Below are 19,087 nucleotides of genomic sequence, written 5' to 3' on the forward strand. Positions count from 1 at the left end.
TAAATATACATATCAGGTGTTATCTGTTCCAAATGGAAAGCAAACTGAGCTTAAAAAATCATGTAAGAATTCTGCCAATAATGATATTGAGTCTGTGTTGGAATGTGTGACCTGGAGGTATTGCAGGTTACCTTTGGGGTATAAGACAAATGTTTTAGGGGGAGGAAGAGGGAACTGCAGTCATGCTGATGGAAAGGGGACAGCACTCCAGCTTGCAGTATAAAATTCCCTGCTCTGTATGCCATGTTTTACAGTCTGTTTCCTGGCAACAACTATGACCCTTAACAAACAGAAATGTAAAATATATTTAATTACAGAACAATTATATATCAATAAGGGAACATTTTTATTTTTGAGCAAACACATTTATTTTTGATGGTTATTTCTACAATGAAGAGCTTATGATAAGTCATGTAACATGTTTTTTTTCTTCCTTTCTTTTTCTGCATGATCCCTTTTTAGGTTCAGAGCTTTATGCGGGGCTGGTTGTGCAGAAGAAAATGGAAAACTATTGTCCAAGATTATATTTGTTCTCCTCATGCAGAGAGCATGAGGAAGAGGAACCAGATAGTTTTCAACATGGTAGAGGCTGAGTCTGAGTATGTGCACCAGCTTTATGTCCTGGTGAACTGTTTCCTGCGGCCCCTGAGGATGGCAGCGAGCTCCAAGAAGCCGCCCATCAGCCACGATGACGTCAGTAGCATTTTCCTCAACAGGTATAGAAGATTTATTTGGGATTTTGTTTGTTTGTTTGTTTTGGGATATTTTTGTGGCTTTTATCTCTCTCTCTCTCTCTCTCTCTTTTTTTTTTTTTCTGGGTTTCCCTGACTGTTTGTTCCCATTCTGGTTCAGCTGAAAGCAGAGTCCTGGCCCTCGTTTTGGCTCTGGTGCAGGTGGTATCACTGAGCCAGACATGTTTCCAGGGCTGAAAGACAAAGGTGCTGCAGGTGATGCTGTTGGAAACCAGCACAACCTCTTTACCTTCCTACATTCTGTGTCTTCCTCTGCTAGAGAGAAAAAAGATGGTGCCTCTTGGGGCAGTTCTCATAATTTTCTGTCACCTTTCCTGTTTCTTTTTTTCTCTTAAGAGAGCAAAACTGGACTTAGTGGCCTCATATGATCCCGATTAAGACCCCGAGGTTGAGAACGTCAAAGCTTCTATTTTCTGTTGTCCTGCCTAAGGAGTCTCCTTCCCTCTCACTTGTCTTTTCATATCCTGCAAAAAAAGAATTGTTCTTTCATTAGGCATCCAAATACTGCTGTAATGAACATGTTCAAGTAGCCCAGGAGGCATCTAACATTAGATACAGGATTGGGATTGCATCCAAGCCTGCCCCAAACTTCTGAGAAATAGAATATGTTCCTTTAGTCATGAGGCAGGTTTCCTTTCCCTTGTTAGAATATGAATACAATGTTAGAATATTTATGTTGAATACTATGAGTTTTTTAGAAGCACTGAGTTAGTATTTTTAAACAATGCAATAAAACGAAGCACTTATTTGCATAACAATAACTATATTCTGGTCTTTTTCTAGCAAAGTGTGAAAGAGGAAGAGATGTTTTTCTGTGAATTACTAATCAGAAAATAAAACCAGAATTGTCTTTTTATTTGTTTAAATACTTGTTTTTCAGTGAAACAATCATGTTTCTTCATGAGATATTTCACCAGGGCTTAAAAGCAAGAATAGCTAACTGGCCCACCTTAATTCTAGGTAAGTTACACTATTTTCTGTAGGAGTATAACTTTCATATTTATTTTTGAAAATTCAGTAGAGATTTATTTTTTTTTCTAAAGACATGACTTCTTAAAAGTCTATTTTGAAGGGAATGCATTTGCAGAGTTAAAACCATAAGATCAGGTGTAGTGGGAATCCCATGTGGGCAGTAATGGTCTGTATATGACAATTCTTCTGCCCTGAGCATTGATTAGACTTGTATTTTTGGTAATACTATCTAACCATTAGGTAATCAGAACAACCATCACTGGGCAGGTGAAAAAGCTGTTTAATATTTCTAAATTGTCAGTATATTAGAAACAGAACTGATTATAGTAATTCACTTCCAGAGAAAACACTTCCTTCTTTAAAAATAGATTTCAATTCATGGGTAGCTGTGGGAAAAAAAGGCATTTCTCTGCTTTTTCTAGCTGACTTATTTGACATTCTGCTGCCAATGTTGAACATATATCAAGAATTTGTTCGGAATCATCAATATAGCCTGCAAGTGCTGGCAAACTGTAAGCAAAACAGAGATTTTGACAAACTCTTGAAGCAATATGAGGCCAATCCAGCATGTGAAGGCCGAATGCTGGAAACTTTCCTTACCTACCCCATGTTTCAGGTACTCCCTGTGTGTTTTTTGTGTATATTTGGTTTTACTGTTTGATTAATTTACTTTATGTTACTGACTTTGCAATTGATTGAAGGCTCATCTTGCTTAACTAGAAATACTCTCCTGAAAATTAATTTAATTTGTTTTGTTGTTTCACCAAGATTCTGCCTGTAGAGATCTCTTCCCCAGCTATGCTGGCACATCCTTCTTCAGTCTTAAGAATGCTGGGGGGGGGAATGTGGGATGAGGATGGCACCAAAGAAAATTGACAAGGAGCAGTTCCTTGACTTAGGACCCCTGATTATAAATTCCAGAGAGAGGTGATATTCAGTAACTTAGAGCAGCCATAAGCACCTTACTAGGAATATATTTTGTATCTTTCTCCCTGCTTTGTTCCTGAGTGACTTGGTCTTCAGAAAATGAAAAATAAACGGCAAAAGTTTTGAAAACTGTACTTACTGTCCTGATATTTTGCTGTGATCTGCCCGGAGTAGACATTTGCAGCTGTTTTAAGATGTCTATGAAGTACTGGCCTGAGAATTTTGTGTCTTTTTCATTTAAGCTGACATTTTACTCATCAGAGGAATAGTGAATCCCCTCAGTTTGTGCAGTTATTGGCAAGCCAGATAGAGAAAAAAATTTAAAAGGGGCATCAGTGACACTTATGTTATTGGTAGTTTATTCATATTAGCCTAAGGAACCATTTGCACCTGCAACAATACTTTTTTAATTTTTGAAGAGATAGATTTTAAAGTTTTTATGGTTTGGGTTTTTTTTGGGTTGAGTTGAAACCAGGTGAAGCAAGGAAAAGAGATGATCCTGTTTGTGTGATGAGGAATGTTGTTATGTCATCGCTGATGACTTTCCACTTGAGCATAATGTTGCTTCTCCTCCTACACAAAACTTGTTGGGTCAAACCAGCTATGCTGCACCATCACTTGGTTCTGGTTAAAAGCTCTGAAGGGTCCTTCTTTCTGTGGTTAAAAGCTCTGAAGGGTCCTTGTTACCCTATAGCCTTTCATTGTGAAATACTGGACATTCTTCAATCTCCTTTTGTGCAATGTGAATTTTATCTGAATGCAGACAGGTCACCTGGTATTTTCAATGTCAAAAGAAATTTGCATGCTCATAATCTATTAAAATTGAGGGAAGATATATATGGATTTACTGATATTATACCTTATTGGTTTCAAGATTCCCAGATACATTATAACACTTCATGAACTTTTGGCTCACACACCACATGAACACGTTGAGAGAAAAAGTCTTGAATTTGCTAAATCTAAACTAGAAGAACTTTCAAGGTAAGATTTTTCTACCTTATGTCTGATAATTTTGAATTAAAGGTTTTGGAAAGAAAAACCAGTTTTTCTTTATTTCTATTCAGTTTTGCTTCTTTAAAAAAGATACATATTTTAAAGAGAAGGATTAAACCCAAAACAGAAGATAATGAAAAACAAAAACAATATCTTAGTGTAATATTTTGTCTGTTCTAATTTTTTTTTTCAAATTAAAATCTACAAGTGTCTCTTTTTATTTTGGTTAGGAGAGAATCAAAATCACTATAGAAACCATCTACTCCTGGGTTATGAACAGAGCCATTTTCTTTACATAAAGGAATTTTATTTTTCTTAATTTAAAGAGAGAAAGGCATTTTAAATAATCATGGTCGTGGAAAGTACTTAGTTCTCTATCTGTGCTACAGTTTTTGTGTGCTAATGTGAAAATTTGCTTTCATACATGCTTAAAATAAGCCAGATAAGCAGGAACTAAAGATACATTCTGAGAACTGTTGCTCCCTGTGGAAACCTGCAAATTGAAGTGCTTCCCTGAACCCCCAGACCTTTCTCAGATGTTCCTCTCATCAGCCCAGTGAGAAATGTGGTTCTCCTCTCTGGGAAAGGCAGTTTTCTGCTGTGAACAAAGAGACCATGAGTGAACTCCAGAATATAAATATTCAGTGTCTGGAGTATTCACTAAGGGTGGGTTTGGAGAATAGTTAGTTGTAAGAGATCTGCACGAGCAGATAAATCAGCTTTGGGCTGGCTTCATCTCATAAGTCAGAGTTCATTGCTGATCCAACTGATTCATCACTGAACATTCAGAACCAGAGTCTGAGACTGACTGATCCTCTCTGCTCATAAAATCAGTATAGATCATAAATACAAAATAAAATGACTCATTTCTGTCCATTTAATGTAGCACTGAGGAAGGAGGAGATTCCAGAAAGTGCCACTTTAGGAAAATATCAAGATCATGTAAACTCCTGGGCTGGTTTCAGCACTGAAAAAAAAAGAAAAGAAAGAAAGAAAAAAAAATCTGTATTTTTCTTTGTAAGGGGAGGATGCCTATAAGAAAAAGCAGTAAGAGAAAAGAAATGGTGAAGTATTAAGGCTGTGGTTGTTGAGGGAGAGATGAAGGGAGAGGAGAGGAGAGGAGAGGAGAGGAGAGGAGAGGAGAGGAGAGGAGAGGAGAGGAGAGGAGAGGAGAGGAGAGGAGAGGAGAGGAGAGGAGAGGAGAGGAGAGGAGAGGAGAGGAGAGGAGAGGAGAGGAATCGATACATTGAGATATAAAGATGAAGTAGGGATAGATTTAGACAGATTTGCCTGTTTGTGGCAGCCCAGCCTATTAACGATCAAGTTCTCTTCTATCAGCTGTGAAGTGTTTGTAGCTCGGCAGCATCTGTCAGAATTGTTCAGGAACAGTCACTAAACTAGTCTGGCAAAATTGGCTCCACTGCTGAAAATCAAAATAATCACAGGAATTATTTGAAAAGATGAGGAGAAAAGGCAAGAGACCTGCTCTGGAGTGAGGAGGAACTGGGTTGGTCCATCTATTCTGTAGCGGGTGGTGAAGGGCATGCACTGTGTCTTCACAGACACAGCAGGTGTGAGGCAGAGATTTGGGAAGATAAAGTGCATTTTGCTGTGTCCCCAACAGAGTGATGCACGACGAGGTGAGTGACACAGAGAACATCCGGAAGAACCTGGCCATAGAGAGGACCATAGTGGAGGGCTGTGACATATTGCTAGACACCAGCCAAACCTTTATACGCCAAGGTAAGACATTCCTCTGCAAAACTGCCCAATAATCATGAAAAAAATGGCACTAAAGGCAGCAGGGCTCACATTGCCATCGTCAGAGTGGGCACTGCACTAGGCACTTGTCAGCATCCTGAGCCTGCCCCCAGTCCCTACAGGGTGAGCCACAAAATGCCCTGGAAACAGGTGATTCAGTTCTGTATTGTTTTCTTCAGGGACCATGAAAATAAGCAGCACGTGAGTGGCAAAGCCCCCACGGGACTGTAATTCACCTTCTGCCTGGACTGTGGTCCCAAGGGGATGGAGCAGGGGAAGAGCAGCACTCTTCTTCTTTCTGTCTACAGATGGTAGCTTTGGAAACTCTTTCTGTTGAAAATTAGTTATAGCAGAGGTGAAATTTGTTGTTAAGTTCTGAAAAACTGTGCTAGGATAACATTTCCATTTTAAATAAGGGACAGATTCTGCCAGGAACTGCAAATTGGTTACAATTCTTGCTTGGTGGTGTTTACTTTAACTGCTTATTTTTCTCCCATTCATAGAATATTTTACTTCTGGATCTCTTAAAGCAAGTTAATGGGTTTGTACACAGTAACAACAGATCTGTAGTGCAGGATTTTGACAGGTTTTGCTCCTTTGTGCTGAAAAGCATTAAATATACTAACTAAAGGTTAGGAATATAATTTAGGTGCATCCATTCACAAAACCTTTTCCAAATAACCTCAGGAGAACATCTGGCATTTGATGAGGTCACATTACACCTGTAATTAATAGGCTTTCTGATTTTGAAATGCATTTTGTGTTGCTTCTGTAGTTATGTGGCCAAACTATTAAATTTTCTGTAATAACTTCTAATATTATTTTTACAATACACGAACAATATTGTTTCTACAAACCCTATTAAATTGTTTGATTCTTCATTAAATGTATGCATTTGTTATCTCTGAGGTGTTTTAGGAGTTGTGAATGTGGCTTTAATAAAAAAAGACAAGTTGTTTTACACCCACAGCCAAAAAATTATAATGCTGTGATTATCCTAGGTTGACTTGTATCATGAAATCTAATTAAATTTTAGATTTTTTCCAAGATTATTACAATATGTAATACAAATACATATTTTGATTTATTGGGGTTTTCACATTAAGAATGACTGGTAATGTTTTGTATCTGTGTACCCACTGATTCATCAGTAGAACTTAGAAATTTTTTTTCTGTGGGAATCAGTCTGAACAAATTACTGTTGATGTGTTAGGTCCAGGCCAAACACTGTAAGTAAATTAAATTTAGATTTATTTCTAGGCACACAGTCAGAGGGCAGTGGACAGGAGTGTGTGTTACACAAGGCTGTATCAGTTTATCTGGTGGAATATCCACTGCATGTGACTGTGCAAGGGCAGAAATCTGGATAAAGCAAATGAAGTAATGGAGCCCATTTTGCTTTTACATCTGACAGTGAGGTCACTTTGGCAGTGATGTCCATCTCCTCTGATTTCAATTAGGGTTGTATTTGTTGTGCTGATTGGTGTAGATGGGCACAGGAACCTCTTTTTCAGCTTAAAACAGGAGAGAGGTGCCACTAGATTTGTTCAGGCTTTTTAGTGGATGTTGATTACAACTTTTTTTGTGTGAGACTTTACATTTTTATGACGAGATTGATTCTGTTGAGTTGTACATGTTGTGACCATAGGAACTGTCCCTGGCAGTGTTTTGCAATGCAAGTTGTGAAACCTTCTTTCAGTTTCTTGGGGTCTGATTTTCCCTGCCTCTTACTTTGGTATAGAATTTACAGTCAGGCACTCAAACAAGTGAGGAACATTTCCTTTGTGAGGCTAAAGGACACCCATGGAGTCTCAAATCTGTTGACATCTAAACAACTGGGCAGCTCGAGCCCCTCTGTTGCCTTCAAACACTCTGATGCTTCTGCCATCAGTTGCTGTGAATTTACCTCTGCTGATAAAGATACCATAACCACAAAATCATGCAATAGCTGAAGTTGGAAGGGACTTTGGAAATCATCCATTCCAGCCTCAAAGCAGCACCAGCTGGAGGAGGTTGCTTTCTGCCATGTCCAGTCAGTATTTTGTTGATTTTGTTGTTTCCAAAGACAGAGACTCCACAGCCTCCCTGAATGAGCAACCTCTTCCAGTGTTTAACCCTCTGAGCAGTAAAAACAAACAACAAAAAAGAGTAAAAAGCTGGAAAACCTCCAGCATGGGGAAAACCAGACTGAGTTGGTAAATCAGACAGCTCAGTGTAGACTTCTGAATGTTTGGGTTTGTATATAAATACAGCCTTTTTTATTCCCTGAGCTGAGCAAAGGCTGAGAGTGACTGTTGAAGCACTGAAGTGCTGAAAGTGCTTAGGACTGTGGCTGGATAAAAATTCATGGGATTACAGTATTGTCCAAACTATACTGTTAGTGAATGTTCTAAAATTAGCTTCACTTGCTCATGGCATCTGTACATTGTTCAGTTGTGACCATTTTTTTCCTTAAGAGGAAATCTGTGGTAGAGCCAATGCCCAGTTTTGTTAACCACTAAAGCCTGATGAGAATGCCCAAGGTCCTTGCTTGGTGTGAGCCATGCAGAATGTGTAGATGTGTTCCTCCCTGTAGATATGAAAGAGAGAAAATGCAGTCTCTGTTTTCTGCTTTTAGAGAGAGGTTTGCTCTGTTTTACCTTAAACAGTATTTCAGTTCCATGCAAGAACATTGTTTAACCTTCAGCTCTTTAAGGCAGAGCAGAGTATGTTAGTCCTGAAAGCATTCTAATGAAAATGAAAACAAATAAATAAATAAACAAAAGTTAACTGTAGACTTACTCCTGTAAGCATATCATATTTATTGGTACTGTTACTCTACTAGGCAATGCAGAAACAAAATGTACAGGTTGAATATTGCTACCCTAAATGTCTAGATGAAAGGACTAAAAGTACCCTGGAATTTTGTCTGGGAGTTGCATTGAACATGCTGGCCTTGCAGTGTGGCTTGAGGGACAGTCAGTGTAACATGGAAAAGTCACTGTTCCAACACATGGAAACGGTCTCTTCTCTCTCTTTCAGCAGAGGCAGGTTGGCTGTTTGTCCAGGGAAAATGCACAACAACCAATAAATATTTATAGGTTTGAGTCAGAATGTAAGTGAATCTGAAATGTTCCAAATTCCTTTGCAAAATTCTAGAGCATAACTTCACTGTTCTGCTTCGGTGACACAAGTTGTGTTATACAAGTTATGTTAAATGTTATACACGTTTAGTCTAAATGTGAAATGTCTGTCAGAGAACACTGTTCTCTGGTGAATTTACTGCTGTGTATTTTCCCATGTCAATAAAAGTTCACATATTAATAACTTAAGGCTATTTAAATATATGGAGAGAGCTACGTTTAGAGAAAATGTAGATAAATAGCAGCTTTCTCAGTTACTGCAATTTCTCTGTTTGTTAACTTAAGATTTTGTATGTGAACTTCGAGAAAGATAATTCTTTTGACAGCATAGAGTAAGAATTGCTAATCTAATATTTCATGGGTAATTCTGTCACACTGGCATTGTGTCAAGATGCTGCCACTACTTTGAGCTTTGATGCAGCTGTGCTAGTTCGTGTCTGGAAGAGGCAGGTCAAAGCCTTCTACTCCTGCTTGTTCTGCTGTGCAGCTCCTTTTCTCCCTTTGCATCATCAGTTTCTCACTGCTTTTCTGACCTTGCTCCTCTCAGGAAGCTAAGTCAGCCGTCTCTTCCCAGCATTATTTTTCTGCTGGTTTAGCTGTATGAGCACTTGAGCTAGAACAAGACATGAGGCGGTTTAAAGGTAATAGTGAGGAGAGATGTGTGGGAATGAGACTAGGAGGTCTCTTGGCTGCCCAGTCTGCTAACAGCAAGTCGTATGGTAGAAATCTTTCTGTTTAATCTACGAAGGAGTTGCACTTCACCACCAAATTTAACTCCTGTTCCAAATTTGGAGGTGATACACATGGTGAGATCAATCTGGAAAAGTTGGTCACAGACTGAAATGTGAAACAGCAGAGAAGCAGAGCTGTCCCCAGCCTGGAGCTCTGCAAAGCAAAATTCAGGCTTATGTAAGCAGGTTCAATTTAGTTCGGGAGTGTTTTACTGGTAACACATTTCAGATGAGCTGTGGAGTACTGACAATTATGCAGTACAAGATAAGAAGAAGAAATGTGCTTCATTTCCATTGCTTTTGCACATGGGCACACACATAAAATCTTTTCCTTCAAAAAGAACTCTTCCATGTTCTTTACATTCTCTTTCTCTTTGGTTTGGAAGTGCCTTGTCATTTGCAGGTGTGGTGGTTGTCAAAGCGGTGTTTGCTGTTCAGCCACATTTTCTGATCAATGGCCTCTTAGTGTGTTTAGTTGCTTAATTAGCCCTAGATCTAATCCTGCCATGTACACTAGTGTTAGTCTAGACTGTACTTGAGTCTGTTTATGATAAGAAACAAAGGGAACTTGTGCAGTAAAAAAGAGATTGAATTGTGCTTAAAAGAGACACTGATACACATTCATACTGAAATGAAGAATTGCGTTAATTAATGTAATAGTATTCAAGGAGTCAACAACTTGATCACTGCCCACTAAATATTAGTGTAACACAGAAAATTTTACACCTTTGGTTATCAGGTTCCCTTATCCAGGTCCCCTCAGTTGAGAGGGGAAAGCTGAGTAAAGTTCGCCTGGGCTCGTTGTCTTTGAAGAAAGAAGGAGAAAGACAATGCTTCTTGTTTACAAAACACTTTCTAATTTGTACTAGAAGCTCAGGAGGAAAACTGCATCTTCTTAAGGTATGGACTTTGTATTATGATTTAAAATAAATACACATCTTTGGTGAACTGTCAGCATCTTGCTGTTTTAGGGCTTTCATCTGAGCTTTGCATTCATGGTTATAAACAAAAGTAGGGTGGTGCACAATGTTTAATTGTTTTTTTGTCTTTTCATTGCAAATAATAGAATTCAGCTAATTTTCTTTTTTTAGACCCAGTTAATTCTAATAAACTGGGGATTAGGAACAAGGCATTGATGTATCTATTTGTTTGAAGTAGTGAATAAATTCTGTGTATGTAGCACTGAATTTAAGTCAGTTTTTAGTGCATAAATCAGTCAATACAACCCTGCAGAACTGCCAAAGAACATTTTCCAGAGCTCTAATAAAATTAATTTTCAAAGTCAATTTTGTTTTCCTGAACAGCATGTTCTCTTAAACTGAAATGTCATCTAAGAACAATCCAGTTATATTTGTTGAGAATCAGGCTTTCATAGTGCTGGCTTATGGGTAGTTTACGGAGTGGATTATGTTGAATGGAATTTTAATTTAGCATACCAAGAGGTTGTTAAGGTTCTTGTCCTTTCTCACTTTGCACCTCTTAAACAGTTCAAGTACTTATGCAAAATAAACAGAGTCTAATAGAACTTTTAAAAAAACTTATATGTATTTTCCTTAAATTCAGAAGATGAAATTCTAGTTAACTTTTTTGGAACTTGTGAACAAGTCTGTGTGTGCTATAAATTACTTTAAATTAAGTGTGGTAAAAGTGAAATAAGTTTTTGCTTTGTACTGTTGATCTATTGGATTAAGAAAAATTGTATATTTAATCTGTTTAAGTTCTTTAAAGAAAAAATGTGCATCATTGAATTGATGTATCTTCCTTAGAGCTCTGAGTAATTAGAATGTTACAGTAAGGCATGTCAACATTTGAAAACACCTGTAACAAATGGGAATAAATAACATTTATGTGAAATGTGCTTTGTTTCCACAGACAGGGGGTGTTCTGTCTCTAATAGAGTGCACACTGGTTGAGGAAACAGAAGCAAGTGATGATGATTGTAAGTTAAATTCAGCTGTCAGTAGTAAGTACAGTTTTTAGTTTCCTAAAATTAGTACCCTTTTTTTTTTTTTTTTTTTTTTTTTTTTTTTTAAGAGCAAATAGATATGGTTTTGTGAAACTAGTAGAGTACAGTGTAAAACTGATTCAGCAGAATGGTTGTTCAAAGAATGGACATACTGGCTCAGGTGGGAGGTTGTTTTGTTGTATTTATTCCTGCTGTTGACATCCCTTACTAGATTTTCAAGAGGGTTGGCTGGAGAAATGTGACAAATTATTTGCTGGCTTTTGTGTTCAAGTTCACCCTGAGCATCTTGGAAAATAAAAAAAAACCCAAAAATTTTAAAAATTTGGGAAAAAAAGCCTTAAGTAAGCAGCAGATAAGTAGCTTTCTGAAATACATGGGGGTTGAGTGATTTGGAAGAATTAAAGGGATTTTTTTTTGTCTTGGGGTCTCCACAAATCTTGACTGCAAGTTTGTTCAAAAGGAATTACAAAATACAGTCTCAGGGTGATTTTATTATTACTCCTTTTGGCTTCCATCCTACAGTTTGTCAAGTTTTGCACTTGAATTGTGACTGTAGTTTCATTAATTTGAGTGATACTTGTAGTATTGGGGATGTATTAGCATACAAGTGTTATAAGAAACTTTAACTTGAAGAGCAAATCCCAGTATTTTTATGCTTGACACATTTGAACAACAAAATGAGTTGTTGGATACCTAATTGGATTTGCTCTTTATCAGGAAGATGTTTTAAAGCAATTTCCATTGTAAATGAAATCACTGTTTTCTCCGTCCTATACTCTGATATTTCATGTTGTGACTTTTCTTCTCCCCCTCCGGATGTAAAGCAAAAAGTTCTGGGCAGGTATTTGGACACTTGGATTTCAAGCTCATAGTGGAGCCCACGGATGCTCCTCCTTTCACTGTTGTCCTTTTGGCCCCGTCACGGCAGGAGAAGGCTGCGTGGACAAGTGACATCAGCCAGGTACCTCAGTGCTTTTCTCACCTGGTTTTAGTGAGGTCTTCGTTCAGTCTGTGCTTCTGAAAACTAGCCTGGCGCAGGGGTGCTGAATATCTTTGATTTGCTGTGTTATGTATGAAAAACCCTTAGTGCTGCCCGTTCTCCTTAAAATTCTGCTGTTGCATTTGAGTCACCAGGGAAGCGTGTTTCTCAAAAACAGAGATGGGGTATAAATTTCAAAATTGTCCATGGACGAACATAGTGGTAACCACTTTTATGTCCAAAGAGAGCCCATCCAGATACATATTTTGATTTAAGAAGAAGAATTGTACTGGCCTGTTCATGATTTTCATACAGATCAAAAACCACCTGAGAGTCCTAGTTGGAAAATGATACCATATCACATCAATAATGAAATAAGAAAATAGAATAAACTCTTTTTTCTACCAAAAATGAATACTAGCAAACCATGATAATTAATTGCTGAGTGTTCTGACAGTGTGCAGGAACTGTCTATGTTGTGAATGAACAAAATGGCTATTTAAAATTTTTTAAATGTCAGAGATAAGTTTGGTGGTTTTTTAATCCCTTTTAGTTAAAAACATAATAGACAAACTTCATCATAATCTATTTGAGGGAAAAAGTTGAATGCAGTAAAAAAAAAAACAAACCCTGAACTTCTAGCTCACCAGAGCTAAATCAAGGCTATTTTTGTTTTGTTTATGCACATGAACAAGTACATAGATCTCTCATAGTTCTGAATTCAGGTCCTATCCTCTATTAATTTAGAGGGAAATAGCTGATTAGAGGAATATCAGAATGGAATGTTATGCATTTCCAAAGTAGCTATCATTGCTGGCAAGATCTCCAGATGAATCATCATCATAATGAGTAGAAATTGCTTAAAAATAAGAATTCTGACTTACTTTGTGCTGGATTAACATTTTTGAAAGAACAAAAACAGGAAAATAAAAATCTCAAAATATATGAGCTGCAACTTGCTGTGTTACAGACAGGCTTTGTTGAAGAATTTTTGAAGAATCTGAAGAAAAAACAGATTTTCAGAGAATCATGTTGTTCCATTGGCATGTAAAATTATTAGAGTTATTTGCTAATATGGTAAGACCATTTAAGAACATGAGTAAGTCCATTCTTAGCCTAAACTATAATAATTTGAAAAGTTGTCTGATACCATGATTGGTACTAAGGGTTTCTTTGAAACATTTCAAGGTCAAATAGGGGAAATATAAGTATTTCTACTAGATGTGTTTCTCATTGCTTTTAGGTAATGATTTGAGAAAATCATGCTGTGAATTATTGCAGCTGCACCTTCCAAATAATCTTAAAATCCTGAATTGAAACCCACATAAAGCTACATAGATGATATCTTAAATTTATAGCTATAGACGTAATCTAAACCTGAAGAGGCCTGTGAGTATCAGGTTTGAGCAATCCAATATCAATCATTTCTCTGCTATGCAATGTTCCAAAGCCTGAAGGCTGCATGGATTCTTGAAGTCAAGATAAATATGTGTGATAATTTTTGAAACTCCATTTTACTGATGTGAGGAGATTGTCTGTATAGAAATATAAATGTATACATATGTATTATGTATGTGTATATGTATATGTATTTGTATATTTATGGATATGTATATACGTACATATATGTATGAATAAAAGTAGAAAGTATTATGAAGACAGTCCTGTAGGGTTTGGTAGCAGGTCCAGCCTCTTCACCAGCTCCGTTCCCTTCTTTGGGGTAATTTGAACAACATAAAAGTGCACATAAAAGTCCCTCCTAATTCCCAGCCTGAAATATTTATACAAGAGTTTGCAGGGAACAGCTTGGACAGCTTCCTCACAGCTGTGTTTCACAAGGAGCAGCACTTGAATTTGTTTTTACAAGTGTGTTTCTGGAAGCTTTTTGTATTCCCTTCTGGTCTTTTGCATGGAGTAAAGATTAAGGTATTACTGTACCCCTTAGAGTATAAAGCATTCTGACTTTCTTGTGGTCTCAAGAACACTCTTTCAGGAAATACTAGAAATAATGAGTTTTGTTCCCTTTCAAGGGAGCTTCAAAGGAAACATCACTTCCAACTCAAAATACTTAATCATGTGGAAAAAAAAGGTTGCTGAGCAGAATACCCTGAGAGGCAAAGGCTAGAGAAGCATGTCGACTTTAATTCTTGCATCACTGCTTTTCATTTGAGAAAATACCTTGTCTTAATCAGCCCATACCCTGCAAAAGCTGTGCTTCAAGCTTATAGGGGTATGAAAATTGTGGGAATAAGTTTCTTAACCCTGTGTTTTGATTTTAACAGTTTTCAATGTCTATTTTCACAGTGCATTGATAACATAAGGTGCAATGGATTAATGACAATAGTGTTTGAAGAAAACTCCAAAGTTACAGTGCCACATATGATCAAGTAAGTGCAACAGAGACTAAAATAGATCGTTGTGTTTCTTCAATAAAAATTTTAACAAGAGAAAGCATGTGTTTAGAAAATGCAGACCTTTAGGTTGAATGGAACTGATTCTATATCCCAAAACATATATTTTCAAATCCCTTTCTTGGAATTGTAGGGATCACTCAGAGTGGTGAACTCTCAATTCTCAGTGTTGGATCACAACTTAGGTTTTTCTGGGTTTTGAGTAGTTGGCTTCAGTTATGCCTCCAATGAATGATTTTGTTCTCAGTTAGCTTTTCCTTGTCATCTCATAATTTTATTGGAGATTTTTAAAAATGTCTTCAGAATTTATGTGACTGCAGACAACTACTATTTTCAAAGTTATTTTATTATATTAGCCAAAGGTTTTGCTCTCTATGTTTCTGTTAAAAAAATATTTTCTCTTGTGATTTTAACTGATCACATCAAATTAGCATCATTGTTTATAAGGCTACTTCCCTCACCTTTGGATTCTCTCCGTTATTAATTGTAATCAGTAGTTTTTGTTTCTAGTGAGATATTTTAGTGCATGATTCCAGATGTTCAACACAACTTGAATCTTCTACATACCTCAATTTACATGAGTTTCTGTATTAGTATCCAATGAATATATAAGTGAATGAAACATAGGGATAGACATAAAACTATCCCTTACTATTATCTGTCACATCTCATGGTTTCTCAAATGCCTCTTCTGCAGTTGTTTCCTCTCCTCTCTTTTTGCTTAGAGACGGAAGAGAGAAAACATCTGGGAATGAACTGTTAGGGCACGTACCTTTGATCCCTGGAAATAATGCTTTTTATTGTCTTCAGCTTTATTCCAGGAACTCTCCAGTGCATAAACACTTCTGTCACCTGCTGAATATTAAAAGTACATTTGTCCCCTTTCAAAGTACAGCAGGACCTCAGTCACACTGCCAACAGAAAGGAATATTAATTCTAAAGAACATACAGACCTTGACAACAGACACAAATTTAGTGTTCGCCTTCTTAAATTTTATTTGCCTGATTTGCAACACAGTTTGACTTTCAGAGTCAGATGTCATTGGATGACATAAATAAAAAATTGCCACTTTTTGGAGGGCTCAGTTTAGGAAACAAGATTTTTTTGTTGTTGTTTCTTTTATGTAATACAGTGTAGAATTATGTGGAATGTTCTGATCTTTCTTCTAAGAAAATCCAATAATTTTTAACAAAAAGATGGAGTGTATTGAAAGATGCTTTACTCAGTATTCATCCTGTTTATTTACAAACTAAGCAAAACAGAATTTGAGGGAAAACCCCCTGCATTATGGGTAAGGTTACGTAAATAATTCTTGCAGAGCAAAAAATTAGTTGTGTTTTGTTTTGATTTTTTTTTCACTAAAACAGATTCTTCTTGGTTTCTGCTTTGAAACTTGAGATGTTTTGTGCTGTTCCCTCTTTTTTTTTTTTTAAAACAAAACATAATTATTGGAGCTGAAGGCAGGTGTTAATTGGCAGATAAGACTTAAACCTAGCTAAAGGGGTTAATTTTGCTGGGTTGTTTTAGGATCCATTACTTTTATTTAGATAAAGCTTGATCCCAGCAGAAAACATTGCAAACAATTATTCCATACTAAGATTTTGGTAATATTGATCTATGGGCCACAATAGCCTGAAACAGACAAGAGGGGACAATTCTGCCACCTGTTCCATTTCAGGACAACAAGACTTAGATTGTCAAATCTAAGCATGATTAAGGTTTTGAAGTATAAAGCATTTGCTAAGAATAAAATTTAAGTTCCCTTGGAGGAACTTAAATGGAAGCAGGCATCACCACAAATTAAAAATTTTCTTGAACTGATGAAACAAAATAGTCCAGAAATATTTGCTGCTTTTATGTTGACAGGAAGAGCTAAAGGTGTACCACTCCTTAGCCATGACCACTCATTGGTAAAGTGTTTTAAATTTGACTTTTGTGTAGATCCGACGCCCGTCTTCACAGAGATGACATTGACATTTGCTTCAGCAAAACGCTGAATTCCTGCAAAGTCCCACAAATCCGCTACGCGAGCGTGGAACGCCTCTTGGAGCGGCTGACGGACCTGCGGTTCCTGAGCATCGACTTCCTCAACACCTTCCTGCACACCTACCGCATCTTCACCACCGCGGCTGTGGTCCTGGAGAAGCTCTCCGACATCTACAGGCGGCCCTTCACCTCCATTCCTGTCAGGTGAGCACAGGGGTCTCCACCTTCCTGTGACCTTTCTTGTCACAGATTTTTAGAAGAGATACCACGGCCTCAGTCGTTGTTCGTTTTGGGGGTGTTTTTCTCATTATTTTCTGCTTGTAAATATTCTGAGGAAAAAGTTGTTAATGTGCAAACAGGGCATCAGTTTTAAGGAGGGTCTGTCTCAGCTATATGCCCAAGCTTTGAGGACTGTCACAGAGATTTTTCAGTGCCATGCAGATTTGCTCAAAATTCAAGCGTTTTCACTTAAATCTGTTCAGTGTTTGCTACCGTGTTGCTTTTTTTGTGTTTCTGACTCTCAGGTCTTTGGAGCTGTTCTTTGCCACCAGTCAGAACAACAGAGGGGAGTACCTGGCTGATGGGAAGTCACCGCATCTCTGCCGCAAGTTTTCCTCTCCTCCTCCCCTGTCACTCTCTAGGACCTCCTCACCCGCCAGGACCCGCAAGCTGTCCCTGACCTCCCCGCTGAACTCCAGGATCGGTGCCCTCGACCTCTCAGCTTCATCTGTGGCCAGCAGTCCTACCTCAAACTACAGCCCGGCCACGTCCCCGCCGCCCACGGGCAGCAAGGCGCCTCTGGACCTGAGCCGGGGGCTGTCGTCCCCCGAGCAGAGCCCGGGCTCAGCCGAGGACAGCCTGGAGAACCCACGCCTGGATCTCTGCAACAAGCTGAGGAGGAGCATCCGCAGAGGTATTCCATGCCCACAGAGCACTGGAATCTAGCGTGCTGCTCCTGCTTGTTACCAGTAGATGTGCGAGTTTAGACAAGTCCCTGCCTTTTGCCCAGGCCTCTGGCAGCAGGCTGTAGCCTTATTGAGGTGACCGGCACCCCAAAACCTCCCCTCATTTGCAAGTTCTTTAATAATGGCTGATTTGGTCTATTACAGAACAAATTATTTATTTAATAGGCAGAAAACTAGCAGACAGAAGATTTAAACGGATACTACACCGGAATAAGGACAAAAAGAAAACTACTAATAGTTGCATGCAGTATGAGGTTATACAGGTACTTGTTAATGTTACAGCTAGTGAAGAAATAATATAACTTAGGATTCAATGTATCTTACTATCCAGTTGTTGCGGCATACTTGGAGATCCTTTCCCTCAATCCCCAGGGAAGTAATCATGCAATCTGTGTCCAAACTCCATGGAGAAGTCTCAAACACTTTCAGGGTATAGGAGACTTCCGCCTCTGTGATAACTTGTGTGTCTTTTATAGTTTGTTAAACAATCAAGAATATTTCCTTTATCTCTTCCCACATCTGCTCTCCAGACTAAGATGTGGATTCCTAACTGGGGCCTGAGCCCTTTTGGGGCTGGAGATGAGGCTTTGCTGGGCCTTTCAGCCCCTGGGCTATCTCTTCCATATCTGCACCAGCTGTCTGTAGTAGAGACAGGGAGAACACGTCCTGCCACACTGATGCTCCTCTGGTTGAGGCTGTGATGTGCTCTCTGTTCCCAGAGCTTTGCTGCTCCTTCCAGGAACAGCAGCATGGCAAAGTCATAAGATCACAGAATGGTCTGGGTGGGAAGCGACCTTAAAGCTCATATAGTTCCAATCCACAGCACCATGTCTGTTTTCACTTCAGAGCAATATTAAGGAGAAAGCCAGAAGATAATATTTTATGCCAGTTGTGTTTCCTAGGAGTTTTTTGAGTTGTGCCATGTACTACAGGAAGTGAAATATTAAATTAAAAAGTAAGACCTAACAGCTTTAACATGTTTGCATAGAGGACTGGTTTTCCATGAAGATTCCATCTCTAATCCAAATAAATAATGCCTGTGATGTGCTTGGTACATCAGTGACATTTGTACCAGATGGTGTGAATGTCAGCTGGCTATCCCTCCAGAAGGTATAAGTCTAAAATAGATTAATTGTTCCTGAGCAAATGCCTGTTTCCTCTGTGGGTTCTGTAAAGCACCTTGGAATAGGTTTTACTTCCAGAGGGTTGAAGTTGGTTGATGAAAACCTCAGTGTGGGTATCTAAGGTTGGGAGCATTGTAGTTATAGATGGCAAAGCAAGAAAGTAGCTCCAGTCTCACAGGAAACAGAAGTCAGCATTATTTCTTCTTTGGGGACTGAGGAATGAGCTTCTTAATTGAAATAGAAGTTTTCAGTAATCTTTTTTTATTGTTGTTACACTAAACAGAAAACAATGCAATTTAAAAATGCTTTTTAAATTCCTAAAATCAATATTTTAAAATAATTGTACATGATGGCCTGGCTTACAGTCTGAGAAACTTTATCTGTAAATCTGAGC

At 38.2% G+C, this 19,087-nt stretch overlaps 1 protein-coding gene across 6 annotated transcripts in view; it reads left to right on the plus strand.

The window, feature by feature from the left end:
* Positions 1-19,087, plus strand: part of RASGRF2 (Ras protein specific guanine nucleotide releasing factor 2) — a 117,306-nt gene that overhangs the window by 48,323 nt on the left and 49,896 nt on the right. For 4 of the 6 annotated variants that reach the window (XM_063422445.1, XM_063422446.1, XM_063422450.1 and 1 more), the window contains exons 5-15: positions 463-716; positions 1,633-1,712; positions 2,147-2,340; positions 3,526-3,635; positions 5,272-5,390; positions 10,001-10,161; positions 11,134-11,224; positions 12,052-12,188; positions 14,511-14,593; positions 16,560-16,808; positions 17,129-17,517. In XM_063422445.1, coding sequence (XP_063278515.1) covers positions 463-716; positions 1,633-1,712; positions 2,147-2,340; positions 3,526-3,635; positions 5,272-5,390; positions 10,001-10,161; positions 11,134-11,224; positions 12,052-12,188; positions 14,511-14,593; positions 16,560-16,808; positions 17,129-17,517 — 1,867 coding nt within the window. The remainder of the gene's footprint in view (positions 1-462; positions 717-1,632; positions 1,713-2,146; positions 2,341-3,525; positions 3,636-5,271; positions 5,391-10,000; positions 10,162-11,133; positions 11,225-12,051; positions 12,189-14,510; positions 14,594-16,559; positions 16,809-17,128; positions 17,518-19,087) is intronic. The other 2 variants (XM_063422447.1, XM_063422449.1) reach the window with 1 other exon arrangement.

This window comes from Prinia subflava, chromosome Z (genome assembly GCF_021018805.1).
Source record: "Prinia subflava isolate CZ2003 ecotype Zambia chromosome Z, Cam_Psub_1.2, whole genome shotgun sequence".
Taxonomy (NCBI): Eukaryota; Metazoa; Chordata; class Aves; order Passeriformes; family Cisticolidae; genus Prinia; species Prinia subflava.